The 22,481-nt window shown below is 41.7% G+C and overlaps 1 protein-coding gene across 6 annotated transcripts in view; it reads right to left on the reverse strand.

The window, feature by feature from the left end:
• Positions 1-22,481, reverse strand: part of LOC118414553 (transcription elongation regulator 1-like) — a 50,390-nt gene that overhangs the window by 6,180 nt on the left and 21,729 nt on the right. For 4 of the 6 annotated variants that reach the window (XM_035818660.1, XM_035818661.1, XM_035818663.1 and 1 more), the window contains exons 5-15: positions 19,677-19,919; positions 18,706-18,828; positions 17,521-17,745; positions 14,278-14,393; positions 11,245-11,345; positions 2,378-2,526; positions 1,977-2,037; positions 1,648-1,792; positions 1,474-1,529; positions 1,045-1,197; positions 521-671 (exon numbers count right to left, since the gene is read on the reverse strand). In XM_035818660.1, the coding sequence (XP_035674553.1) occupies positions 521-671; positions 1,045-1,197; positions 1,474-1,529; positions 1,648-1,792; positions 1,977-2,037; positions 2,378-2,526; positions 11,245-11,345; positions 14,278-14,393; positions 17,521-17,745; positions 18,706-18,828; positions 19,677-19,919 (1,523 nt within the window). The remainder of the gene's footprint in view (positions 1-520; positions 672-1,044; positions 1,198-1,473; positions 1,530-1,647; positions 1,793-1,976; positions 2,038-2,377; positions 2,527-11,244; positions 11,346-14,277; positions 14,394-17,520; positions 17,746-18,705; positions 18,829-19,676; positions 19,920-22,481) is intronic. The other 2 variants (XM_035818665.1, XM_035818666.1) reach the window with 1 other exon arrangement.

The raw sequence follows: 22,481 nt of genomic DNA on the forward strand, positions 1-22,481 counted from the left end.
GGATCCTGGCTGTCCTGTAAGGCATGGTTTCAGAGATAGCCCAGGATGTTTTAATGTTTTAGAGACTAGCGAAGGAACTGATATTGTTTTAGATAAAATAAAAGGTCTGAGATTGTGTATTTCTACTAAAAGTAGTCAGCTGAAGGACAATGTGCAATTGACAAAGTCTAAGGAGACAGAAGGGTTGTGGTAAAGTAACTTTTCAGTCTGATTCCATCAGGAACTTCTATGTATGGACAAATGTCTCACCACTTATGTAGAGGAAGTGGCAGTGCGCTGGAGTGTTCTGAACCACTGGTGGCTCATTACACTCCTTGGCCAGCTAAACTCCTTATGCCACCAGTAGCTCTGCCCGGAGATTACATAATAACCAGAACAGAAACCTGTAAAAGGAAAGTACCGTTTCAACATTTTCACACATCAATAAATCAATCTCAGCATGGTAGACTCCCCCCACAAGGCCCCTGGTCCCCCAGTCATTTCTCCCACCACGCACGCCCCTCCGGACTAGAACACCGACCTTCTCCGCACGGCTACGACTCGTCTCCTTCTCCTTCTTGCGCAGGGTGGTCATGAACTCGGAGAACAGGGCCTCCCGGTCACGCATCTTCTCAATGGCCTTAAAGCGGTGGTCCTTCCCGTTCTTCATGGCAAACTCACTAAAGCTGGTCCTGGAGAGGGAAGATGTGGAGGAATAACGTACAATTTCTGGATGGTTAACTACTTGCCTTAAGCTGGAGCCATAAAAGAAATACATTTTATCACTTTGAAATATATAATTACGGGACAAGAAAAACAGTGATCAAAATATCGTTTGGTACAAGTTGGTATGCACCGGTATAGAATAGTGTGTATACACCTACCAGGATACATTCCTAAAGGCACATCTTTCTATACCTTTCACATAAGAAGATAAAAGCAATATTGATAGAGATAGCAACAAACAATCAAGTCTTAGTTTAAAATGACATCATTTTATTGAGAAATATACTACATGTACTTTGCATTGTTTTCAAGAGTTTGAGACTTGAGTAACTATCGTACTTGGCAGAAATCTTGGCCTCCTCCATCAGCTGCACAAACTCCTCCTTAGCCTCCTTCAGCTTGCTGCGCTTCTCCTTCCGCTCGTCCTCCGCGCGCTGCTTCACGTACTGCTCAAACACCTGCTTCCTCTCCTTGTTGTTCAGCAGCAGGTATCTGGGGAGGGGGGCACACTTAAACCTTCAGCATGAAGCTATTACTGATGGTATGAAAAGCTAAAATAATGCATGCTTAAACCTTAAATAATAAATGTGGAGACAGCATTCTATATTTGGACTGTAACTTGTGTAAGTAGAGCGAGTTTTAAAATCACTAACTGCTAACTAAACTGCAATCAAGATACAATGCGATAAAAACTGGGCTTGTTTGTGAAAAGATACAAGCAACTCCAAACCATATTTTTCATAACAAAGAGGGCAGTTTTGGTCTAACCTTGGATCAAACACAATCTTGTGTAGTTCCTTGTCCCATGTGGAAAATGCTGAAACCTGTAAAAAAAAAATAAGTTGTTAAAGATTTTCAACAGGCAAGGACGTTATTCAGACTGATTTTTTTGGCAAAAGTCAGGAATAATTTTTGTGAACATGGTCGTTAATAACGACTTACTCCTCTCTCTAGCAGCATGTCCCTGAACTGTTTCATGCGGATGTCCAGTGGTACGATGGCACGTTCCCGAGCTGCCTTAATCTCTGCCTCCATGGCTGCCTCCTTCTCTGGGTCCACATCTGATGGCTTCTTCTCATCTTCAAGCCTACGAGGACATCAGTCACATGAAACATATGCCAAAACTTTCCTTTTCACTTTGTCATTTGTCATAAAGTGATGGATGTCTCTGTAATAGCTATGGGAATTACGAACTCTTCGAAGATCGAAAATTTGACAAATTATCTTACAACCAAGGATGGACTCATTTTCATTCAAGACACAAGACTTACTTTTTCTTTTTCAACTTTGGCTCCTCTTCTGATGTCTCGTCATTCTTGTTCTTGATACCAGCTGGAATGATTTAAAATGCTCCATGTAAGCAACAATACATGCATCTTGTTACATGCATGGCTCTCACAAATCTTATACAGAAATGTATGCACAACTTTTATCTCAAACTTCTTCCATAAGATTAAGAGATTAAGAAGGAAAACTTAATAAAGAGGAAAAATGAGGAACAGCATTTGTCTCCTAACTTTCATAGTAGAAGATTCCATCCACACAACCAACTTACAAGAAGTTTTCAGTAACTTTGTAGATCACACTACCATCATTTTCATACCCTTTTTGCTTCATTTTGATACCCTTTTTGCCCCTTTCCACAAATATATACAGAATGCCGTCTCCTTACCTTCCTCGTCCTTCTTGACGTGCGGAGGTTCCATGATGAGCCTGTCCACGTCCGTCCTTCCCAGCAGCTCCTCTGGCCGTTCCCATAGCGACAGGCGCGTGGTGGGGTTGTAGAAGAACACCCTCTCGTCACCCGTCCACACAATGCACCTGAAACATAATGATTCATCACTGTATCGCGTGTCACAACAATTACCCTGGTCGTAAAAACCCACAGTTTATTGCACTCCCAATAAGTTCTACTTGACAGGATATGATGAGGGTTCCAAGTTCCGCCCACATTAAGAGATCCCTGGCTAGTGAAACAGGGATTTTCCATGGAGATTTCCTCTGCATGACAGCAGGGACTGAAACTGCTTCACTGCTGTGAAGAAAATTGCTTCGGTTATCTGAGTGTGGACTTAAAACATTGATAAGCTTGGGCAATGACATGTATGGTCCCCTTAAGGCTTAAATGGATGCTCCGCTGATAGGATTATCATGGCATAGATGCACTTTTCATGTTCGGAAGCAACTGCTGGGAGTTGTGAGACAAGTGAAGCATTAAGAGTTAACATGACTTTATTTAGCTATCAAATGGAAATCTTCATTTTGCTACCTGAAAGCACTCAGCTGTATCCTATACAATGCAAAGTTGTTCATGGTATGCATTGCAGAAGTTTGATGCCAAAACTGAAAATATTTTGAATTTTAATTTTTAAAATCAGATTGACATTTGCAACTTATCTATCTCACCATTGCAAACGTTGGTAATTTCAATCGCATTTCAGCGGATTCCTTGGTTTGTCACAAATTTAGACAAAATGGCAAAGAACTCAAGTGGTGGTGGGAAGTCTGCATATTTCAATATGTTCTCACCACACAACTAACTTGCATTTATATGTTGTTAATATCGCTGTGTAGAGGCAGATTCAACTCATAATGTAGAAAAATGACCAAAAACGAAAATACAAACGCAGCAATTTACCAAGCAGCACAGCTAAGATAAAAAACAATAAGTGTGCTATATATGTACATTGTACATTAATTCACAGTATGTACCTGAAACCCTAACCATGCAGGAAATTTCAGTGTTGTGCTGCTGAGACAATACTTTTCGGGACCATAATAAATTGTCAACACCATATCTACTCTGCTTTCCCAATCCTACTTGTCTCTGCACAGTGTTATTGTGCCATTTCTCATGAACACCAGACTACACCATACATGTCCTACTGCTGCCTGGGGTGTCGTTATGTCATTTCCTGCAGCGAAGATGTATCGCACCTGACAAAACTTCTCATATTAGTCTTCCTCCGACAGGGTTAGAAAGTAAGGTGTCTATCACGTCTTACATGTTGGGTGGACATGCCATCAATTATGCTGAATTTTTGTCTTGCAGGTGCATCTGCAGTGGCCACAATTTATGACTTGAGAGTGATTGCTTCTACACCTTGGAGGCTTCAGTACTAATGAAAGAAACTGCAAAAAATGTTGCCAGCATAGCCCGTGACAGCTGCTATTATTTTTATATTGGTGCATGTGAATATGCTAGAATACAAAGTCTACACTTACAGCTTTTCCTGAATTTGGAAAGCTTTCAAGAAGCCTATCATATTCAGATGATAAAAATGTAAATGTTATACTTTTATCAAAATTACTATAGGTAGAGATTTAAGGATTACTCCCAGGATAGAGCTTTAATTACAGGCAGCCTAAAGGCTTCCAGGTTTCATATTCCGTATCATTTTACCAGGGTAAGAAATCATGCCGGTCTTACTCTTAACAACACAGTTTTATTTTTAGTACAGTTTTATGTTTCTACACATCAGCTTCATGATCCTTTAACATGTTGTACAGATCGGATTGACACCAACATATGGTTTGCACAGTCCGATCATACTGGGTCCTATGCATAGAGCAATACGTATGAATTATTGAGTGAAAAGGCTTTTCAGATGTTCACATTTCCTGGGAGAAGCTTTGTGGAGCATAGAAAACACATCACAGCCGCAATCTCGGCCTTTCTTGTGACATAGAATACCTTCATTTTCCCTCATGTCCATTGAGGCACAGACAGTTATCTAAAGGTTCCTAAGCTTGCCTTTGGCCTTTAGGAAATCACAGTCATCTCTATTTTGAAACATCTCAGTGGAGATTATATTGCAAGATTTCTTGGAAAAGGTCTTGGAAAGTGTCAGCCCTCTCCTTGTGGACCTGTCATATGAGTTTTACGGGGAGAATGACTATGCAGGCTGTGAAACGGTACCCGATATCTCCCTCTTGAGAACACGGACACGGGCCATTTAAACGGTCCGCCAGGAGACGATAATGGACATGGTGAAAATCAAACCATGAATGCTTGATGTGGCATCGCAGGATTCCATCTGTTTGGTGCAAGACCTCTGCACGGCGTCTGACAATAACTCAAAACCTTGTGTCATCATCTATCAAGAGATCAAAGCGCTGATTCCTGGTATGACAGGTCTGCGGCTTAGCCAGCTAACACTCCAAGACGTTTCATACACTACTTGAAGCAGGCAAGGTTGGCAGGCATACATGTAGAAGCAGCGTGGGCATGCTAAGTTTGATACGCTTCCGTTTCTCTCCATCAGGCCTTCTTTTAAACATGATACAGGCCATTATCAGACTTGGCTGCAGTATAGGCAGGAGAAGGGCCATGTCCAGCTTTTCATTTTTTCCATCCCTCTAATTATTGGGGAGCCCATGTTATTGACTTTTGTTGTTACATCTCTCTTTTCAGCTGATGGAAACACATTCTCATCAGTTTTATGTCATTCAAGTTCAGATTTTTTTGGGGGGCCGGGATAAAGTTTCCGTCCTGGGATGTATCTTGGAGACAGCCCTGGGCTGGAGAAAGTGTGATGGGTACAGTACGAGTGTTGACACATAGATGTACTCAAGCTCCAGGTTAGACTAGTGGAGGAACATGCAGAACTTTGTTCTCATTCCATGAAGCTTAACAACATTTTGACAACAGTTTTGATCATCAATGCTTCAGAAAAGAGCTACTGGCTAAGTCCCATATTATCAGTGATTGTTTAGTTTGCTTCAGAAGCATGCAGTTAAAAATCATTTTCGTCAAATGCAATGTGGCCGCCATGCTGGGAGCGGATCTCTGAGCAGTTCCCATCCCATCAGTGCCATTAGAATGCGAGTGCTTTAGCTTCCTGCCATCGTTTAGACAATGATAGCTTCCCACATCCACCATCAACGTCTCAACCTTCCGCGGCAATCCACCGAGTAACACGACACTAGCGATGGGCCATTAAGTTGTCCATTACGTTTATGACTTGAGGATATGTTTGGGAGATGTCAGGGAGGGTCGTTTCAGCAGGATTCAGCAATTCTTTGAGTTGAAGGCTGGCGCCAGGATCACTTACAATGTCTGCTTCCTCCGCAGACTATTTCGTGGAAGACTCCAGTTACGACAGATGGGATTAAAACCCACACAGCAGGATTGTTACATTTCATAGCCCTTCTTCTCACAAACTGAAGTAGTAATGAAAAGGGCCATTGGTACGGAGCCTAATGCATGATGTCATCAGTAAGGACTCTCCTTGCACGCACCGTTCTCCTACATTAGGTAGTTATGCCGTCTAATGCACACATGAAAGACGGTGCCGCTCCAAAATGAAAAGGCTGTCTTTACGTCCCTTCATACGAGATTAAGGCTTGTCAGAACTCATTTCCACACCCATGCAGTAGAATAACATACCCACAAGAGGCGTGGTCCCTTTTGCTGACACCTCTATTTCATACCGTGCGTGCAAAATAAAGTGATAGATTTTCAAAATGTTGATCTATTACATATTCAAAATGATCTAATGGCTGTGATGATTTCCCAAAAGGTAGACACAAGAGATAACGAAACTGTATTGCTACGTCAATGTTTTCAGCCATCTTTCATGGATTGTAACATATATCATAATCTATATGTAGCTATAGTATGAGGATTTAATGGTCTCATTTAGTTAATCGTATCAGTAACTGAGTAAGCTTATGCATCATTAAATTCTGCTATCTTCATGGCTGGTTGTAGCTGGTGCAAGGGTTAATCAAAAAGTAGTAAGTTTTCTTTGTTGATGTCATTGATGTAATACTATAGTGTCTATTTCAAAGTTTACTAGTTTTCTACAACAGTACAAGCACTTCTTTAGTTAACCAACATGTTTTCCAAGGTTACATTTGATTCACATGGCTGACTTTTTCCAGACAGTATTCAAGATTTCCCTTGCTGCCAAAACTTGTGATACACAAAGAGTTCCAAGTCCTTGTGGCAACAGAGCCAGCTTCCACAGACAGTTACCCACATCACAGGCCAACAGAGGAGTCTCCCATGCACCTCTACAAATAGCCACGATGTCCCTATGGCGCTGCCTCTTGCACAGTAATCCTGGCAAACCAAATGTTCTCTAACCAGATTTCCCATCTTGTTCAGCGAGTAGACCCATCATAACCTCCCAATACTGCCATTTGTTAAACATGACGGACCACCAATTGTTCTCATGGTGCCTCGTAATGGCCCGCCTTCTGAGACCCTTGACGTTGTTAAATCAAAGTTTGACACAGAGGCCATTTCCATATTGATAACTCCTGCGCACAAAACATCCCCAGTGGACCATACATGCCCTCCTGCCGTCACTTTCCTGTATGCAAAGCTGATTTGATGACATTTGTGTCTAGTTTCGGTCCTGTTAACGGAAAGGTTGGACACCGCCACATCTTCCCAACACCCTTTTGTCTTAAGATAATGGGCGAGACATTTACAGCGTCACATCTACGGGGATTGCAGCGCTGCTAATGGAACAGTTACGACTGCCAGATTCTCCTGCTGTTTTATAGCCTGTTTGGAAGCTTAGCTGATCTTTTCCTTCAGGAATTGCTGCTGAGCAAATGAAGAAATTGAATTCTGCTCATGCAGCTCAGCTTATGTGGGAACCAAGGGCTCTGAGCGAGTGTTACGGATGTCCTTGGACTACAAATTACTTCGGGATAGCAACTAACTTTAGGGCAAAACTTGCCAGAACTACTTTTCCAACACAGTATGATCTCATCTGATACAACAAATTTCAACATGAGGCAATAACATTTTGGTTACTAGTAATGTGATGGGAAAGTTTTAAAAAAGCCTGCACATATTATTTTTCAAATACATTACCCAAGCGCAATTCAATAATAAGACTTGGGGAGCTACAGGTGGCACCTACAAGGTCATGAGACAGGAAGTGACTCAACTCAAATTGGAATTACAGTGAAAGGTCATTCCTTGAAATAGTAATACCTGTAGCTATGGGTGGATGATTTCAATTACCAGAAATTGGGAACAAAATAATGCCCTATTATGCATGTCATGGAGTCACTGTATCAGCAACTTTGGGTAGCCCAAAAAGAAAACTATTTATGTTAGTACATGTACACCTTATTCTTGAGTACCTAGCTTTGCTTAGGGGACCTCCCTTAGATACACAAGACCTTTAATTGTGATCTCATGGTCAAGGATACAAACACATCCACACTTATTGAACAGTGTGTAGGGGTCCGTCCCGGTGTGAGTGGATCAAAATGATTCCAGTCTAAATGGGGTAGAAAATTTCCCGAGCAGCCTGCGCAACCCATTCTTCACCTAATGGTTTAGTTAGTTTTCACTCTATGACTTAGGGGGAAGAGATGCTGTCCCAGTCCTATTCATGTAGCATGTCATCTTCAAGTGGCCTTCACATCTTGTTATGTGGTGACCACTGGATAAGTATTTCAGTGCCTAGATAGGCTAGAAGTAGTCTCCTGGTCTTGCACTGAGCAAAGTCTTTAAAAACCCTTAGCGATAACAGGAAATAGGTAATCACTGGACTCTTTGCAACACAAATGTACATGCTAGCCTTGTACCATGTCAGCAAGTTGTGGTAATAACTGATGGCTCCTCCTTCCCTGTTGGACAATGATGTTACACTTATGATGGGAAGACACTAATCATAACCAACTCCTAACACAACCTTTCTTGGGTCACAGCCAACTTCTCACCACAAGGCACGGTGGGAAAGACTCTATGCGTGAGAAGGCAACACAAGTGGGTTGGGAACCTTTTTAAGATGGAAAATATGTCTCTGTTACCCTGGCCGTTAAGAAGGGGGTAATCCAGTTGGGAATGGCGATAATACGTCTTGCTCAGTATAACTGGTACCTCAGATGAGATGTGGGGAATGACTGACTATTAGATGGAGGGGAGGAACTTTGCAGTATTTGATGGCAGACATTAATCTGGTCTTCAATCTGACATGAAAGAAAACGGGAAAACGGAAAGGAAAACTATCCTGCTTCTCAACTTTATGTACTGATGGACGTACTTGCAGTGCTCATGTACATACTGTCTAAAATCATGTATTTAAGCCCCTTTGTATAACCATGCTGCTTATTACTATGCCACTAGGCATTTCCTGTCTAGCACGAGTCCAAATCTTACATCCCTCAAAGCTGTCTACGACAGATAGCTACATGTAGTATCTATCACAATGCCATCATCACTTTTCCTCCGTCATCAGAAAATATAACCATTCCTAACCAGCTTGTGTTCATAAATTCCACCAACTTGCTCTGATCCTATCAAAGAAACATTGCTGCCACACTTCAACTGGACCACTTTGGTCTAATCTACCAAACTTATCAAAGTCAAGTCGTTATGACAAGTAGGGGGATTGGGAGTGTTGGCTGCCAGATTCTTTCCCATTCCAATAAAGCATCATCCTGGTGCGAATGCCTCGGTGCAGTCATGCACAACTGTTACAGCACCTGTATTCTAGGAGTGCTCAACCACGGTTACAGGGGAACGTCTGGGAAGAGTTGCACTGGGAGACTGTCTGATATAAAAGCTGTTTGGCTGAAGTGCCGAGCTGATTCCTTGGTAACCTCAGGAGGCGAGGTGGTTGGAGAAGATGGAGCGACCTGTCTCGCAGCAGTATTTGGACATGGTCCGGATCAATATGCCTGAAGGTCACCAGAGGACTTATCACTCCATACTTGGTGTAACACACTGCCCTGTATAACATGCTAGCCATCATAACAAAATTCAAAAGCTGGCCCTGAAGGAAGGACTGGAACATCTTCTTGTGACAGAAGTGAATATCAATTGCTAGGAAAATCAATACAAAAACTTTACAGCTCACAGTTCCTAGTGCTTTGCCTGATGCAACGACATGGAAAATGGTTGATTCCCACCCCACCTTCTCTGCTAGGGATTAAGCACTGGCTTTAAAAGAAGTGTAAGACTGAAAGATACCGAAGAAAGCTCTAAGCTGTGCCTTAACATCTCAAGTGTGTGCCAACATCAATCGCTCAGACTTAGCTCATCAAGGAATGAGATATTGACCCCATCCAATTATTGCACAAACATGACTTCACTGCCTCAAGGAAGGACTATCGGTTTTGGAAAGGTTATTTTGGAGTTGGCCCGCGGCAGGGATGAGGCAGAAAATTGCTCACCCTCTCAGCCGAGAGAACCGTGTTATCACCATCTGCCTCTAATGGGAACACTGCTCAACACAAGATCTTCATTGGAGTAAAACTTCAGGACAACCTTTGATCCCAAATTTCACTCCAGGCTCACTAGCAGAAGTACAGGATTTACAAAGATCAAAGTAAAGAGTTCTGCTGGACACGGCTGGACAAAAGTACACCTGCCTCGATGCTTGCACTAGATTCTTAACATGGTTATTACACATGTGTTACTCTGTGTATGGTTATCTGCATGTAGATCTTGACATTTTACGGTATTTTTCTCTAAATGTTGGATCCATCCTAGAGCAAGCCACATCCGGGACGAGGATGATTTGAGGATTTCCTGTTCTCCAGAGGATGGGGGGCAGCTCGCCTGGAAGCTTGCAGATAGCACTCTGATATTTCCGCCATACTTATCCAATGATGACAGCACAGACTACTCCGCGCTGACATTTCCCGGCTCGTTTCTGAATTTTACGCCAAGATTTACGAATTACCACCAAATCTCCTTACCTTTACTGCCAGCAGTTCGTGACTACCATTTTAAATATGATACTGGAACTGCTGTGTGATTAAAACAGAGCTAACATTGTATCAGTATGCGAATCATGATCATTCTCCAATCACTGTCACATCTATCAGTTCTATCCATTATTCACGATCTCGCTTCTTAAATTACCTTCCGTAATCCATCTGGTAAGAAGTAATCCATACTGGAACATTTCTGATGTATACTGAGGCTATATCAACACAACTGCTCTGTTCTTGGTCTACCTCACACTGCTGGGACTATTTTCAAAACAAGTTATTCATAAGAGTTTTTCAGGGGTGATTAAGCATGGACAAGTATGCACTCTCAGTATTTCTTTAGGGATACATCTGTAGTCAAACATATTGTAGCACCTTGATCTTTATGAACTGTCTTCACACTTCTAGCATTCATTTAGAATTGATTGCTTGATTAAATAAATAAACTGAACTGATTGTGTACTAAGTATTTGTAAGCCATTTTAAGAAACACAGGCTGTGGAAAAATGTGCTGGTTAATGAGGTTAAAACTCTGTGAGAATTACGTTGATGAAGGTTAGACATCTGGCAACTGGATATGATTTTGGAAACGGTCAATTGACCAAATGACCGTTTCCAAAATCGTATCCAGTGGCTTGAGTAACTGCTTTTTGGCGTATCTGTCAAAATTATGTTACAAACAGCTTCTGAGCACTGCCTGGAAATATGTACATGCACGTCAGATGTACAAAACTAACGATCTCCATCCATCCTGGCTATGTTTCACATGGGATTCCTACTTTCCTGCTTGCTGACATTGATCAACATTAGGAGGTAACTTGAACAGACATGTAGTCTGCGAACCCTTACCATGGTGTGCCTGGTACCCCTTGTGTAGCTACAGGTTTGGCTTTCTCTCTGGCCTTCTCCTCTTCTGTCTGTTCATGTTCCACCTCTTCTTTCTTCTCTCCCTGCAGTAACAAACAAGTGTCAATTTTTATTTTCACCATGGTAACACTATTTCACCTGTGTCTTTCTTTTGGGTTATACATTTGGTTTACACAAATTATAGAGTAGAGCAAGAGCTGTGAGTTGAGAGATATCTTTTGCTTGAGTAAATGAAGCAGCTTAGCAAGTAATAGAAATTCAAATTCTGGATAGCAACTGAATTACACTAGAAATGAAATTGTGATATGTAATTGGAACGGTTGTACAACATTCCTACTTGTGCCTGTGACGCTCCATAGAAAAACATCAAAATGCAAGTAGCTTGTGCAACAATACGGATCAACAGAACATTACGATACTATACGTGTACATGAGTGTCCCAGGCCTATTTAGGTACACTTTACGATATGGGAAGTACAGATCCATCTGTGCAACCCCTTATTGGAGCTGGGGCATCCTGGTCCCAGATTTCATTAAGCTCAACCAGCTTGTGAAAATGAAACTGTGAGTGTGAGACACTCCTGGGCTAGGCTGATGCTCGGGGGTACTGTAGACTGAACAGCCACTGAAATATCCAGGATGGGCTGTGCTCCAACTCAATACCCATTACATACAAGCTTGTACAGTCTTCAGAGTCAAAATGAAACAAAGTGATCACAATCATGTTTTTGAGTTGCTGCTACTATGTATTTATAATTCTAGAATGTTAAATGTGTCAAAAAAGCATTCTGGATTTAGGAATATACATGTACCAGATATATTTACTGTATATTATGTAAACGTGTGGTGACCATTGTGCTTCATGAAAAACTCATACCCAGCTACATACGTGTACATTTGTACATGCCTACTGGTAGGCTTTGGGCAACGTAGGGTTTTACTCCCCTCTACTTTCCCTATCAAGACTGGCCCCCGGTAATGTCCTACCACACTATTGGAGATCAATCCATGGTCGAGCTTCCAAACCAACAACTGATCCATCTAGCCTTGAACCTGGCGCCGGGAAGATTGGATTATCTTTCTCCAACCTCATCTACATCACACATGTTTGTAGCACACCTTATATTTTCCATCCCACAAAAAAATAAAACCTGATCTCCATGTAATAACCCACCCCAAACAAAGGCATACCAGTAACCTAAACTTCTGCTTTACTGATGGGGAGATTTCAAAGCCACTCCAGAAACTAATGGTTGGCCCGTGTTCCAGACAGGAAATCTATTCCTGCTTGCCAATTATAAAGCGTTCCCTCCACATCTTTCCTTTATCAATCCCGAGGGACGACTGGGCATTGATTTTGCCTGGAGATGCTGTTACACATCGCCGAGCCGTTTATTATGGGCTGTAACCCAGCTATTGTTCAGCGCCCGTGAAGGAGAACTCTGGGAGATAATGGTGATAAGATACCTGCTGTTCCTAAAAGTTGTTCTGTAGGAGGGAGACCGTCTGTCTTGAGGCAGTGTGGGACTGATCTTAATGTTTTCCAGTCAATGTGGGAGAAATATAACATTATAGCCAAGTCTTTTTATATATACTGTGATACTTTTCAAAAAGACTACAATTTGAGGAAGATATTAATTCTGGAACTCCTGTAAATGCATTCAAGAGTGCTGGGATTTATATTTTCAGAATGGAGAAAATGCAATATTCGCTGTGCATGGTTTCAATATTATTTGCAACAATGAGGTAGGCGGGCAGAAGACAGAGCAAGCATTTCTGTGGTCAAGAGTGTCACCGCAAAAACCGCAAACATTAACCCTCTGCCAAAATCTCAACATTTTGAGTAATTTGTAAATGATGTTTGAAAACAATCCTGGCTTATAAAAGCAACCATCACAAAAGGAAGATGCATAATGTTGTTTCCTTTTTAGATGGTGGAGCCAAAACCCTTTAGCTGTAGAAACAAATAAAGTTTTCCAATAAAAACAGAGTTCATAACTGAAAATGATGTGGCTTAGCTTGAAAATGGCAGGCATCTCAGGAGACTAACCTAGCCTTACAAATGGAAACACCATTGACATCAAAGACACAAAAAGTATTGCCTTGCCTTAAGCCAGGGATATAAAACTAATACACTCCATATATTTGAGCAATAGAAAGCCAATGACAGCACTACAAAGGCGAGTTTTATTACTACTTCTTGCGTGATATTGCATGGGCAATAACACTGGCATGCAGGAAGATTTACTGCATCGGATAAAACTTCATATCACCAGGATCTCGTCTTGGCTGTGTGACAGTGATACTTTATCAGCGCTCACATGGACTGTGAAGACATGCCCTCAACATGAACTCTGGGGAATCATCTCAAACTTATTTCTGGCCAGACTCGTGGGGGCAAAAGATACAGCAAACAGAACGGAGCAGCAGAAGTTAAAACATCAGCTCCAACATCATCAAAGTAAAATACTTGCTTTAATACATGTAACAATGGTTAGGATACACTCTGTGAATAACTACACCTGTCCATAATCGAGTATGCAGCTTCTCTAAAGGCTTGTCACTGAGTTGTTCTCCGACAAAAACTGTTGAAGGCAAGTACAATTGCCTTCTTCCCTATCAAATGGGATGCAACAACAGACTATTTCCATTTGCACATACATAGATTTACATGTCTTCCATGGCTCCAATGATCTCACACTACTTGTCCCACCACTGAGAGCCATTCAGCAGAGCACTAGGTACTCTTCAAACTCATATCGCTATACTGTTCAATTGCCAGTCTTAAAGTCCTTCTTCAGCAACAGTTTCTATCCCTGGACAGCCAAACTATGGAACTCTCTCAACAACAGCTGTTTCCCTCCTGTCTACAGCCTTTGAAACAAATGTCCACCGCAATCTCCTTGTACAATTATTCCGAACTTCTTAGTTCATTGCCTTGAAGTGGTCTAATGACTTCGCTCCGAGCAATCTCGTTAAAAAAATGTACATACGTAAGAAGTTGACAGAACTCACCTCTGACTCGTCCCCTTCCTTCTTGTCCTCCTCTGCCCCTTCCTCAGTGTCCATCTTCTCCTCCTGGCTCTGTTCCCCATCCTTCTTCTCTTCCTCTTTAGCAGCTTCAGGTCCAGCTGTACACGACAGACATGGGTACTGTGATAAGAACCATCTAGGTTCAACATGTTTTCACAGAGCATAACAGCATGAGGATTCTTGCATAATAACAGATACTACCTACAGATGCTCTGAGCACAAACTGTCATAGAAGTTCTACTGTCTTCTTAGAGATCAACGTACCAAACAATGTTGGTGCAAATGCATGCAATTGATATTCAAGATGGCTATTTTGGCTCTTTAATGGGTAATGTGATACTTTACATCAAGACTTTGCTGCTAATATCAGTGCATCCCCATACATCTCTCTGTCATCTGACTGCAAAACAGTCCAGCAGGTTATTGAAACCCTTTCAATTACGGACCCTCCTTTCCTGCCAGAGGAGAACCTGCAAACAAATTCCTGCAGAATCCACTTCAAAGCCTGCCAAGTACTTCCACAAGGTTACCTTCATTACACGGCTTACAAGTCAAACACGACCAATTGCTACCAGCGACCTGTGTGATTGCCGTGAGGCCATTACCCTGCCCACACAGGAGAAGTTCACCTTGGGAGAGAGAAGGGTATACCCAGGTCTACAGAGAAACATCAGCCCCATTGCTCAAGGTTTCAGAAAAGGAAGTCATTCCAAAAGGGAATACATGTAATTTGATACTTTCTTGATCTAACACAAAGGTCAAAGTGCAAAAGAAAGTCTCAGCAAGTACAGGGGAGGTTGCTGGTTGAATGGTATACACAACTTTCAAATTGTACATTTTATGGATGACATCACTGATTTTCCTGATTAAAAAAAAGACATTTTGTTCCCTATTACTACAACTGTAGTATTAGTATTAGAGATCGTCGACATGGCAAGAAAATTTTAAGAAAATAAGAAGTGTACTTGTAGAAGTGACAGTTGTGAGGTAGCTATGAGCGTGGTTGTAACAGTGAACCATGTTTGGTGGTTGTGACACCAGTGTGGTAGCCTTAAATATAGTTACCAACTGGGTGATACTGGGTGGCACTTTCTCAATGCAGGAAAAAACTTGTTAGCCAAGGAACCACTTTTGATTGTGATGCTATGTTCTGACACTTTAATTCTTATTACAATGAATTTTGAGAACTTAACCATCTCTTTTTTTTAATGCTCCAGCTTCATTGTTGGAATCTGCAGAGAATGTCATCAATAATATTTACATGCTGAGGTCTTATTATCCATAGTGTTACAGCCTTATGTTCAAATCAAACCTCTATGAATGGAACACTTTTATCAGGTGAAAGTGACCTTCAATGATACAACAACATAATGCTTGAATCAAATTCATGACTGAAAATGAGTTAAAGCCCCTCTATGTCCCTCCAGAAAACTTCAAAGTTTATGTAATTTACAATGTACGGAATTGGTCCCAATGAGGCGACCGAATGCATGGTACACTATATATAATATATAAGGGAGAAAGGGGCAGATGCACAGGGCACAAATCAAGTGTAGCAAATGCATCATCAGCACACAATTATTTGCCAGGCACCCGTTGGAAGGGGTCATTTCAGATTAATGACGTGTTTCAAATGAACGGAAAGGTGTCTATAATCACGTCTGGCTGTTGCAATTTCTACAGTCATATATTACTCTATTAGAGGCAGGGTGATATAACATAACGTCCTTCTTTCTTTCATGTCTATCTCAGATTGAGGACAAAAATACCTTTATATAACATATAAAGTATAGTTCATTTCTAATGATACAATTTTTTCACATCGTGAATACTGGATGGTGTCAACTTGTATAGTTTTCTACCTTCAATACATTTGATGAGTTTCATTTTTGGGGTACATCATCAACTAAGGATGGTACCAAATTTCAGTAGCGCCAAAAATAAAGGATGTTCAAGAATCCAAAGCACATATTCCCACGCAAACTTTACGACTACAGTCTGCCATCTCGACAAGCCAAATACGCGAATCTTAGACTCCTAATCTCTCACTTAATTTCCTTCTGATTGCACCCAGCATGCCCCCCTAGATTTGATGAGGGAAGAAATTGGCTCAGCCCGGCACACTGATTGCATATAGCCTTGGAATTAGTACCATAAATTTTTCATGTCCTTCCCCTCTACTCCTTGGCGAACAGATGGCTCGTAGACATGCCTCGGGCCGGGAACATATTCGTTCCTCGGGGCTGAGTGTCATTAGGGTGACAAGTATGGGGAAGGGAGATGGCGCAACTGTCTCTTTGTAATTCCATGATACCTCTCAGGATTCCCGATTGACGCCACATTTCTGGGGCTAATGACAGTTACAGTCCTACTTTTCAGACAACCTTCTGTCCCCGCTGACTTTAACTTCAGCAAATTCCTGTCCAAGTCGGCAGACGAAGAAAAACTTCTGTATGTATTACAATGATTGATTGCACTACTGGGGTTTATTATGCTAAGGTAAGCGTACACTGACGCAAAAGTGCATGGCCTAGTTTCACTGCACAACAAAACGCACAGTCAAGAAAGTATCTAGTAATATGTTACCAAATAAGAGGAATAAGGAGCTCAATTATGAATGCAATACGCTACATGAAACTACCACTTTTCAAACACAGTGCAAGAATAATTTGACCAGCGTAGACTCCACAAACTTCATCTTCAATTCATCTTTGAAATCAACATCTGCATGTCTTCTAAAAGAACGTCACTGTTTTCTGACACTGGCTCAAAGTCTCTTCAACAGAACCCACAGGAAACTCCTCAATTTCGACATGAGCTTCCTCTGCGACTTAAGCAGCAATGCAGTTAAGCGGCAGATCCCATTTTCAGTACAGTGATAGGAGAGCAAAATGAAAGACAAGTATGAGGGTTTGACTCCATACAAGTAATCCTGATGGCTACAAGTAGCTGATGAAAAAGATATACTCTTCTCCAATGCAAAAACTGCACTCACCACAATTTTTGACTGAATTGCTCAGTCTAATTCTTCAGCCATCTCACCAATTGCTCTGGACATGTGAGTCTAATTACTTAAGTCGCATATGCAACAAGTCATCTGTCCAGGGCAATTAAGGTCAGACAGCTGAGAAGATGACCGAGTGACAATTTTTTAGTTGAAGAACAGTGTAACCTTATCCATAATGTTTTAATATCTAGTTGTCCCACACTAAACCCTTAGCTTACCTGCTGTGGTGGCTGCTGTTGGGCTAGCAGCCTGCTGGTTGGTAGCATCGATGGCATTCTGCAGGTCCTTGGGTTTCTCCCAGGTGGACTCCATGGTGCGATGGTTGTAGTAGTAGGTTCTCCCGTCGGCGTTGCGATGTTCTGACCACTCACCGTTTAGCAACGCGACCTGAGGTGCGACCTGTGGAGGAAACATGCCCGGGGGCATGCCGTGTGGAACCATCCCTGGAAAGAACAGCCAAAACCATGTTTAACTTGTGGGCACTTCTGTCAGTAGAGCTACTTCTACTAATCCTCATCTTTACGTACAACCTTACTCTCGTGCCTCTTATGCATACATTGTATCCAAAGATCACCTTTATTCTACACTGTGTGGCATTTATTTCAGCAACTCCATGCAAAGTAATACAATCTGGTAGCTTGCATCATTTAGTCATAGCAAATGGCAGCAGCATCTCTTCAGATTTCCTTCAATGCTTTATACTGACATGCATTTTATACTAGTCTTGATGCCTTACATGATGAAACAGTCAGATATGATAATCATCCTATATAACGTGCATGTGCAGTGCCAGTATGTGCATGCCCTTTCATCAGGTGGAAAGTCTGAATAGCTAGATTGTGAACTTAAGACGTATTAACACATAGGTCTCAAGATGCAAGGCAGTGAAAAGTGCTGTGGATATTACAAACACATTCTGGACTGAATGGGTCTTGTAAATGAGATGGAACAATATTTACATGTACTTGTTTACAAAGTGTTGTTTTATTTACGGGATACTACATGTAACCGAACAACACTTACTGGGCTTTGAAATGTGAAGGTAAGGGGCACACAAGACAAATGGAGAAAGGCCTCTACATGTAGCTAGGAAATGTCTAGTTACTTATATACTGAAGGTACTGTAGTGGCGATGATACCCTACTTATAAACAATGCTGCTTTTAATCTGACAATGGATCAACAGCACATCCATTCAACTGCACAATGTGCTTCCTTACAAAATCATCCCATCATAGAATATATTAAGAATCTTAAATGCTGTGTTACAAATTGAATTACAAATGTTTTGTTAATAGTAAGCAGATGTTTGAAGACTGGAAGATTGTGCAGTTGGAGGAGATGGCACAAGAAGGGGAGGGGTCATGCACAGGGATGGGAACATGCTGTAACAATGTTAAGAACCTGGAAGTGGCATGCCATCCACGAGGGGGCCAGCATGGATGCGGTACCGACGCAAAACCGCTGTACCACCCAGTGGATGTCGGATTTTCCCCTCTATCAACTCGGGTCTCAGAAAAGCAACATCTGAGTTGAAATAAAGGCCTGAATCGGTCAATGCTGTCAGGTGAGTCTTTGGGGCATTCAAAAGTTGTACAATTTTTGTCAAAAAAAAGAAAAAGGGGAGTATGTTCAGTCTAGAAGCATTGGTTTGCTTAAGGGCAAATTGTAAAGAAAAGGGGGACTTTTAACTGACTCCACAGATTTATTCGAGTCTACCCAAATCTGCATTATCATTTGAATAGACAGGGAAATTCTTTTAGGGTATTGAAGATTTCATGAGCAATATGGTAGCCCAGTCTGTCATTTTCAAATAGTTACTCCGGAGGTCCTTGATGAGGCAGTCACAACATCATGGCAGCACCTAAGGGTGGTCAGTATAGCACTCTATAAGCCGTAAAGCTTGTCAACACCTGACAATGTCACATCACTTCAGTTTAGACCAAGGAGGGGGGGGGGGGGGGCTGTCATAGAATAGGTAATATGAATATCATTTCTCCAAAACAAGAAAACCAATTGGGAACAGGGCAATGGCAATCTGAAACATGTTAACAACTGAGAAAATTATCATGTTTTTAGGTCTTTCTTGTTTTTTTTTTTACTTTAGGTAAAGAAGTCTGAATATAAGACCAAGAGGATGCAAAATGACGAAAGGGGACGAATCCACTGTAAAGTTCTAAGTTTACAAACACTTGGTAGGTGTTTGTGGTAAATAGCTGCTTTGCATGTGGTGAGAGAAGGGGGATTAGCATGTTTCCCAGGTGACAGTGACCACCTTCACATAAACTTGTAGTGTGTAGGTCAGGGGAAAACTCCAGGAGTTAGCTGACAAGTGTGGAGGTTCACACGTCACAGGGCATGCACACAGTCATTACCGGGCATTCCGGGCATCGGCATCATTCCTGGGATGGGCATGCGGAAGGGCGGCATCATGGGAGGCATGGCCTGGTGGATCATGTGACCCATGGTGGGCAGTCCTGGTGGGTGCTGGCCGTGCACGGGCAGCATGGGTGGAGGCTGGGTCAGGGCCAGGGTCGGCTGGGGAGGGGCGATCTGGGCTGGGGCGGTCGTGGCTGGCTGGGTGGGGGGCACCGCCGGAGCCTGGGTAACGGCTTGAGCTGCAAAGAAAATAAAAAAAAGTACACAAGATGAGTGATTGATTGGATCTACTGATGAAATACAATGTAAGTAGTTCGTTTTGTTCGTTTGAAGCCTTTTAATGCACATAGGGCAGGTACTTTTACAGGGTGTGGTTGCTAGCCCACCCTTCTTTATAAGTCCCTTCTGAAAGATGATTGCAGCCCCAAACAAGATACCTTTCCTAGGATTGATTATTGGCCTCCAAGTTTCAAACTACTTGTAACCAGGAGCTCAACTGTGAGGCTGCTACCAGTTGAGCTACAGGGACATCCCCTAAATGTTGAAGACTAGCACTTCATAAATCGTCTATGGGATAACAGATACAGAAGTATCCATAATATTGATGCTGAGCCAGCATCTTGTTTTGATATTTTTTCCTCAACACATCAACATTACAATTTACAAAGTTGTGTTTTTACTGCAGGGCTGAGCACCACAAGGGAGTAATCCAACACCAGAAAAGCTGTATCCATCGATTTTCCACTTTGCTACTGGGGGAGTGTGATATAAATATTGGTGATATTGGTTTAAACATTACAACACCCTTTGGTCATGTATCATCTATCTATCTATCCATCTAAAATGCAGTTTTTCATGTACTACTCAATTGATAACATCAATAAAATCATGCACTCTCCTCACACCTGAAAAAACATGTAACGGAAAGAAGCATTGATTAGCATTCATTCACTTCAGGAGAACAATAACAAAAGGGGAAAAGTGCCATTCACGAAAGGACAAAAATCGTATTAAAAAGGGGAATGATGAATTGTCAGACCACCAAGGTCAAGTGCCTGTCGTCCATCATGCGATGACAGTTGCTAGAACAGTTGGACTGGGCCATTTGTTTGACGGCAAAAACACACCGAATAGAAGTAATGGAGTGCACTTAAGTGTTTGAAGGTGAGGCGGAAATGAGTGGTATTAGCGCGTTTGGATTGATTTTTACACAAAAAGGAGGCATCTCCGAGGACAAATTGAAGAACTTCAAGGCCTTAACTTGACAGCCTAAGAGGAAGATGTACTAATATTGTTATTTCGGCTCTAATTTTGAGCTCCGGTGAGTGTAATTGCCTCTCAGGCACTGCACTAAGGAAGTTTTAGTGCACCAAAGAGGCCACAACAGCGATGTTGCTGAGACTGCAAAGTAGAATAAGCTAGGGGAGAAACATATGGGACAGGACTAAGCCACTAATATTCCAGCTCTACAATGTAATGAAATTTATGAAAGCATTAAAATGTCAGATAATTCCTCTTGGCCATTTTTGCACTTAAAATTAATCTTCAGTTCTTCAACTGTGAAAGCACGGTCCCTTTAGATGTCTTAGCTCTGCAACACTGGAATTAAAAGCGCACATGGAAAATTCCATCGACTACAAACAAATGTTAATGAGATTCGACTGTTGGCTCCTCTACGTCGATCTATGATGGGTAAACTGGAGGACTCCCGTAGGTAAGAAGTTAATGCATCTCCTAAAACCCATTTATGATTGACACAAGGGAAGCTAACACGAGTATTTTACTCGCCTGGCTGCGCTCTTGTCGGGTTTGCCACAGTGGGAGAAAACGTCGCGTGAGGCGGTAAGTGTAAAGCAACAAGCTAAAAGCCCGCTGGGGTGCAAGGTCACCACGAACACTTCTGTGGTTAAACTTGGGACAATGACTGCTACCAGCAGCTAACAAAAAACTGCAAATGGGACAAGGGAGTTTTCACATGCAAATAATCCACAGGGAGTGATTGGTCTGAAACACTTCAGCATACAATAAACATGAGGAGTTCCCGAGTGAATAACATCACATAGACACATCTACACTTATTCACATCACCTGGCAATACTTATTGTGATATCAAAACAAGTTAATCCTATGCTAAAGGAAGACAAAGATACAGGACAGATAGGTAGGCGAAGAAAAATACCTAGTTTTTGTAAGGACCCTTATCGAATTTATCCATACGTCTTCAGGGACTTTATGAAAATAGTACAAAGGAAGAGGCCAGCTTAAACTAACCTTACCTGTATCCTACCTTAGATCAAACCACATGCAGTTTGTTGAGATAACAATGTCCAGGATACAGAGCAGAGACTAACAAAATAAAAGGGGTTGACAGTTTATTCCGATGAACCCAAGGAAAACAATTCACAGAGAAATTTAGTCTAAAAATACACCTTTGAGATATTTTGTGGAATACAAATGACTATTGCTTCTTCTGTATATGATACAGACGTACACTTGCTGCATGTGCATGTCTAAATCTGGCCAACAACATGAGTGTTCATCTTTGATGTTGTGAAAAATTGTTTTCCTGTTATATTATACTATGACGTAGTCCTTCAACACCGTTTGACTAATGTTGGCTTGTTCATTATAGACAACTGCAGTAATTGCACCTCTAATCAACAATAATAGCTATAAACTTCCTTGCCTACTGAGGAAAATAAAATAAATCTATTCAATATCAGACACTTAAAATGACAACACATCCCATCTTCTAATGTATGGGTTTAAACCTCAAAGCTAGATGCCTGTCTATTTGCAAC

This window comes from Branchiostoma floridae, chromosome 4 (assembly GCF_000003815.2).
Source record: "Branchiostoma floridae strain S238N-H82 chromosome 4, Bfl_VNyyK, whole genome shotgun sequence".
Taxonomy (NCBI): domain Eukaryota; kingdom Metazoa; phylum Chordata; class Leptocardii; order Amphioxiformes; family Branchiostomatidae; genus Branchiostoma; species Branchiostoma floridae.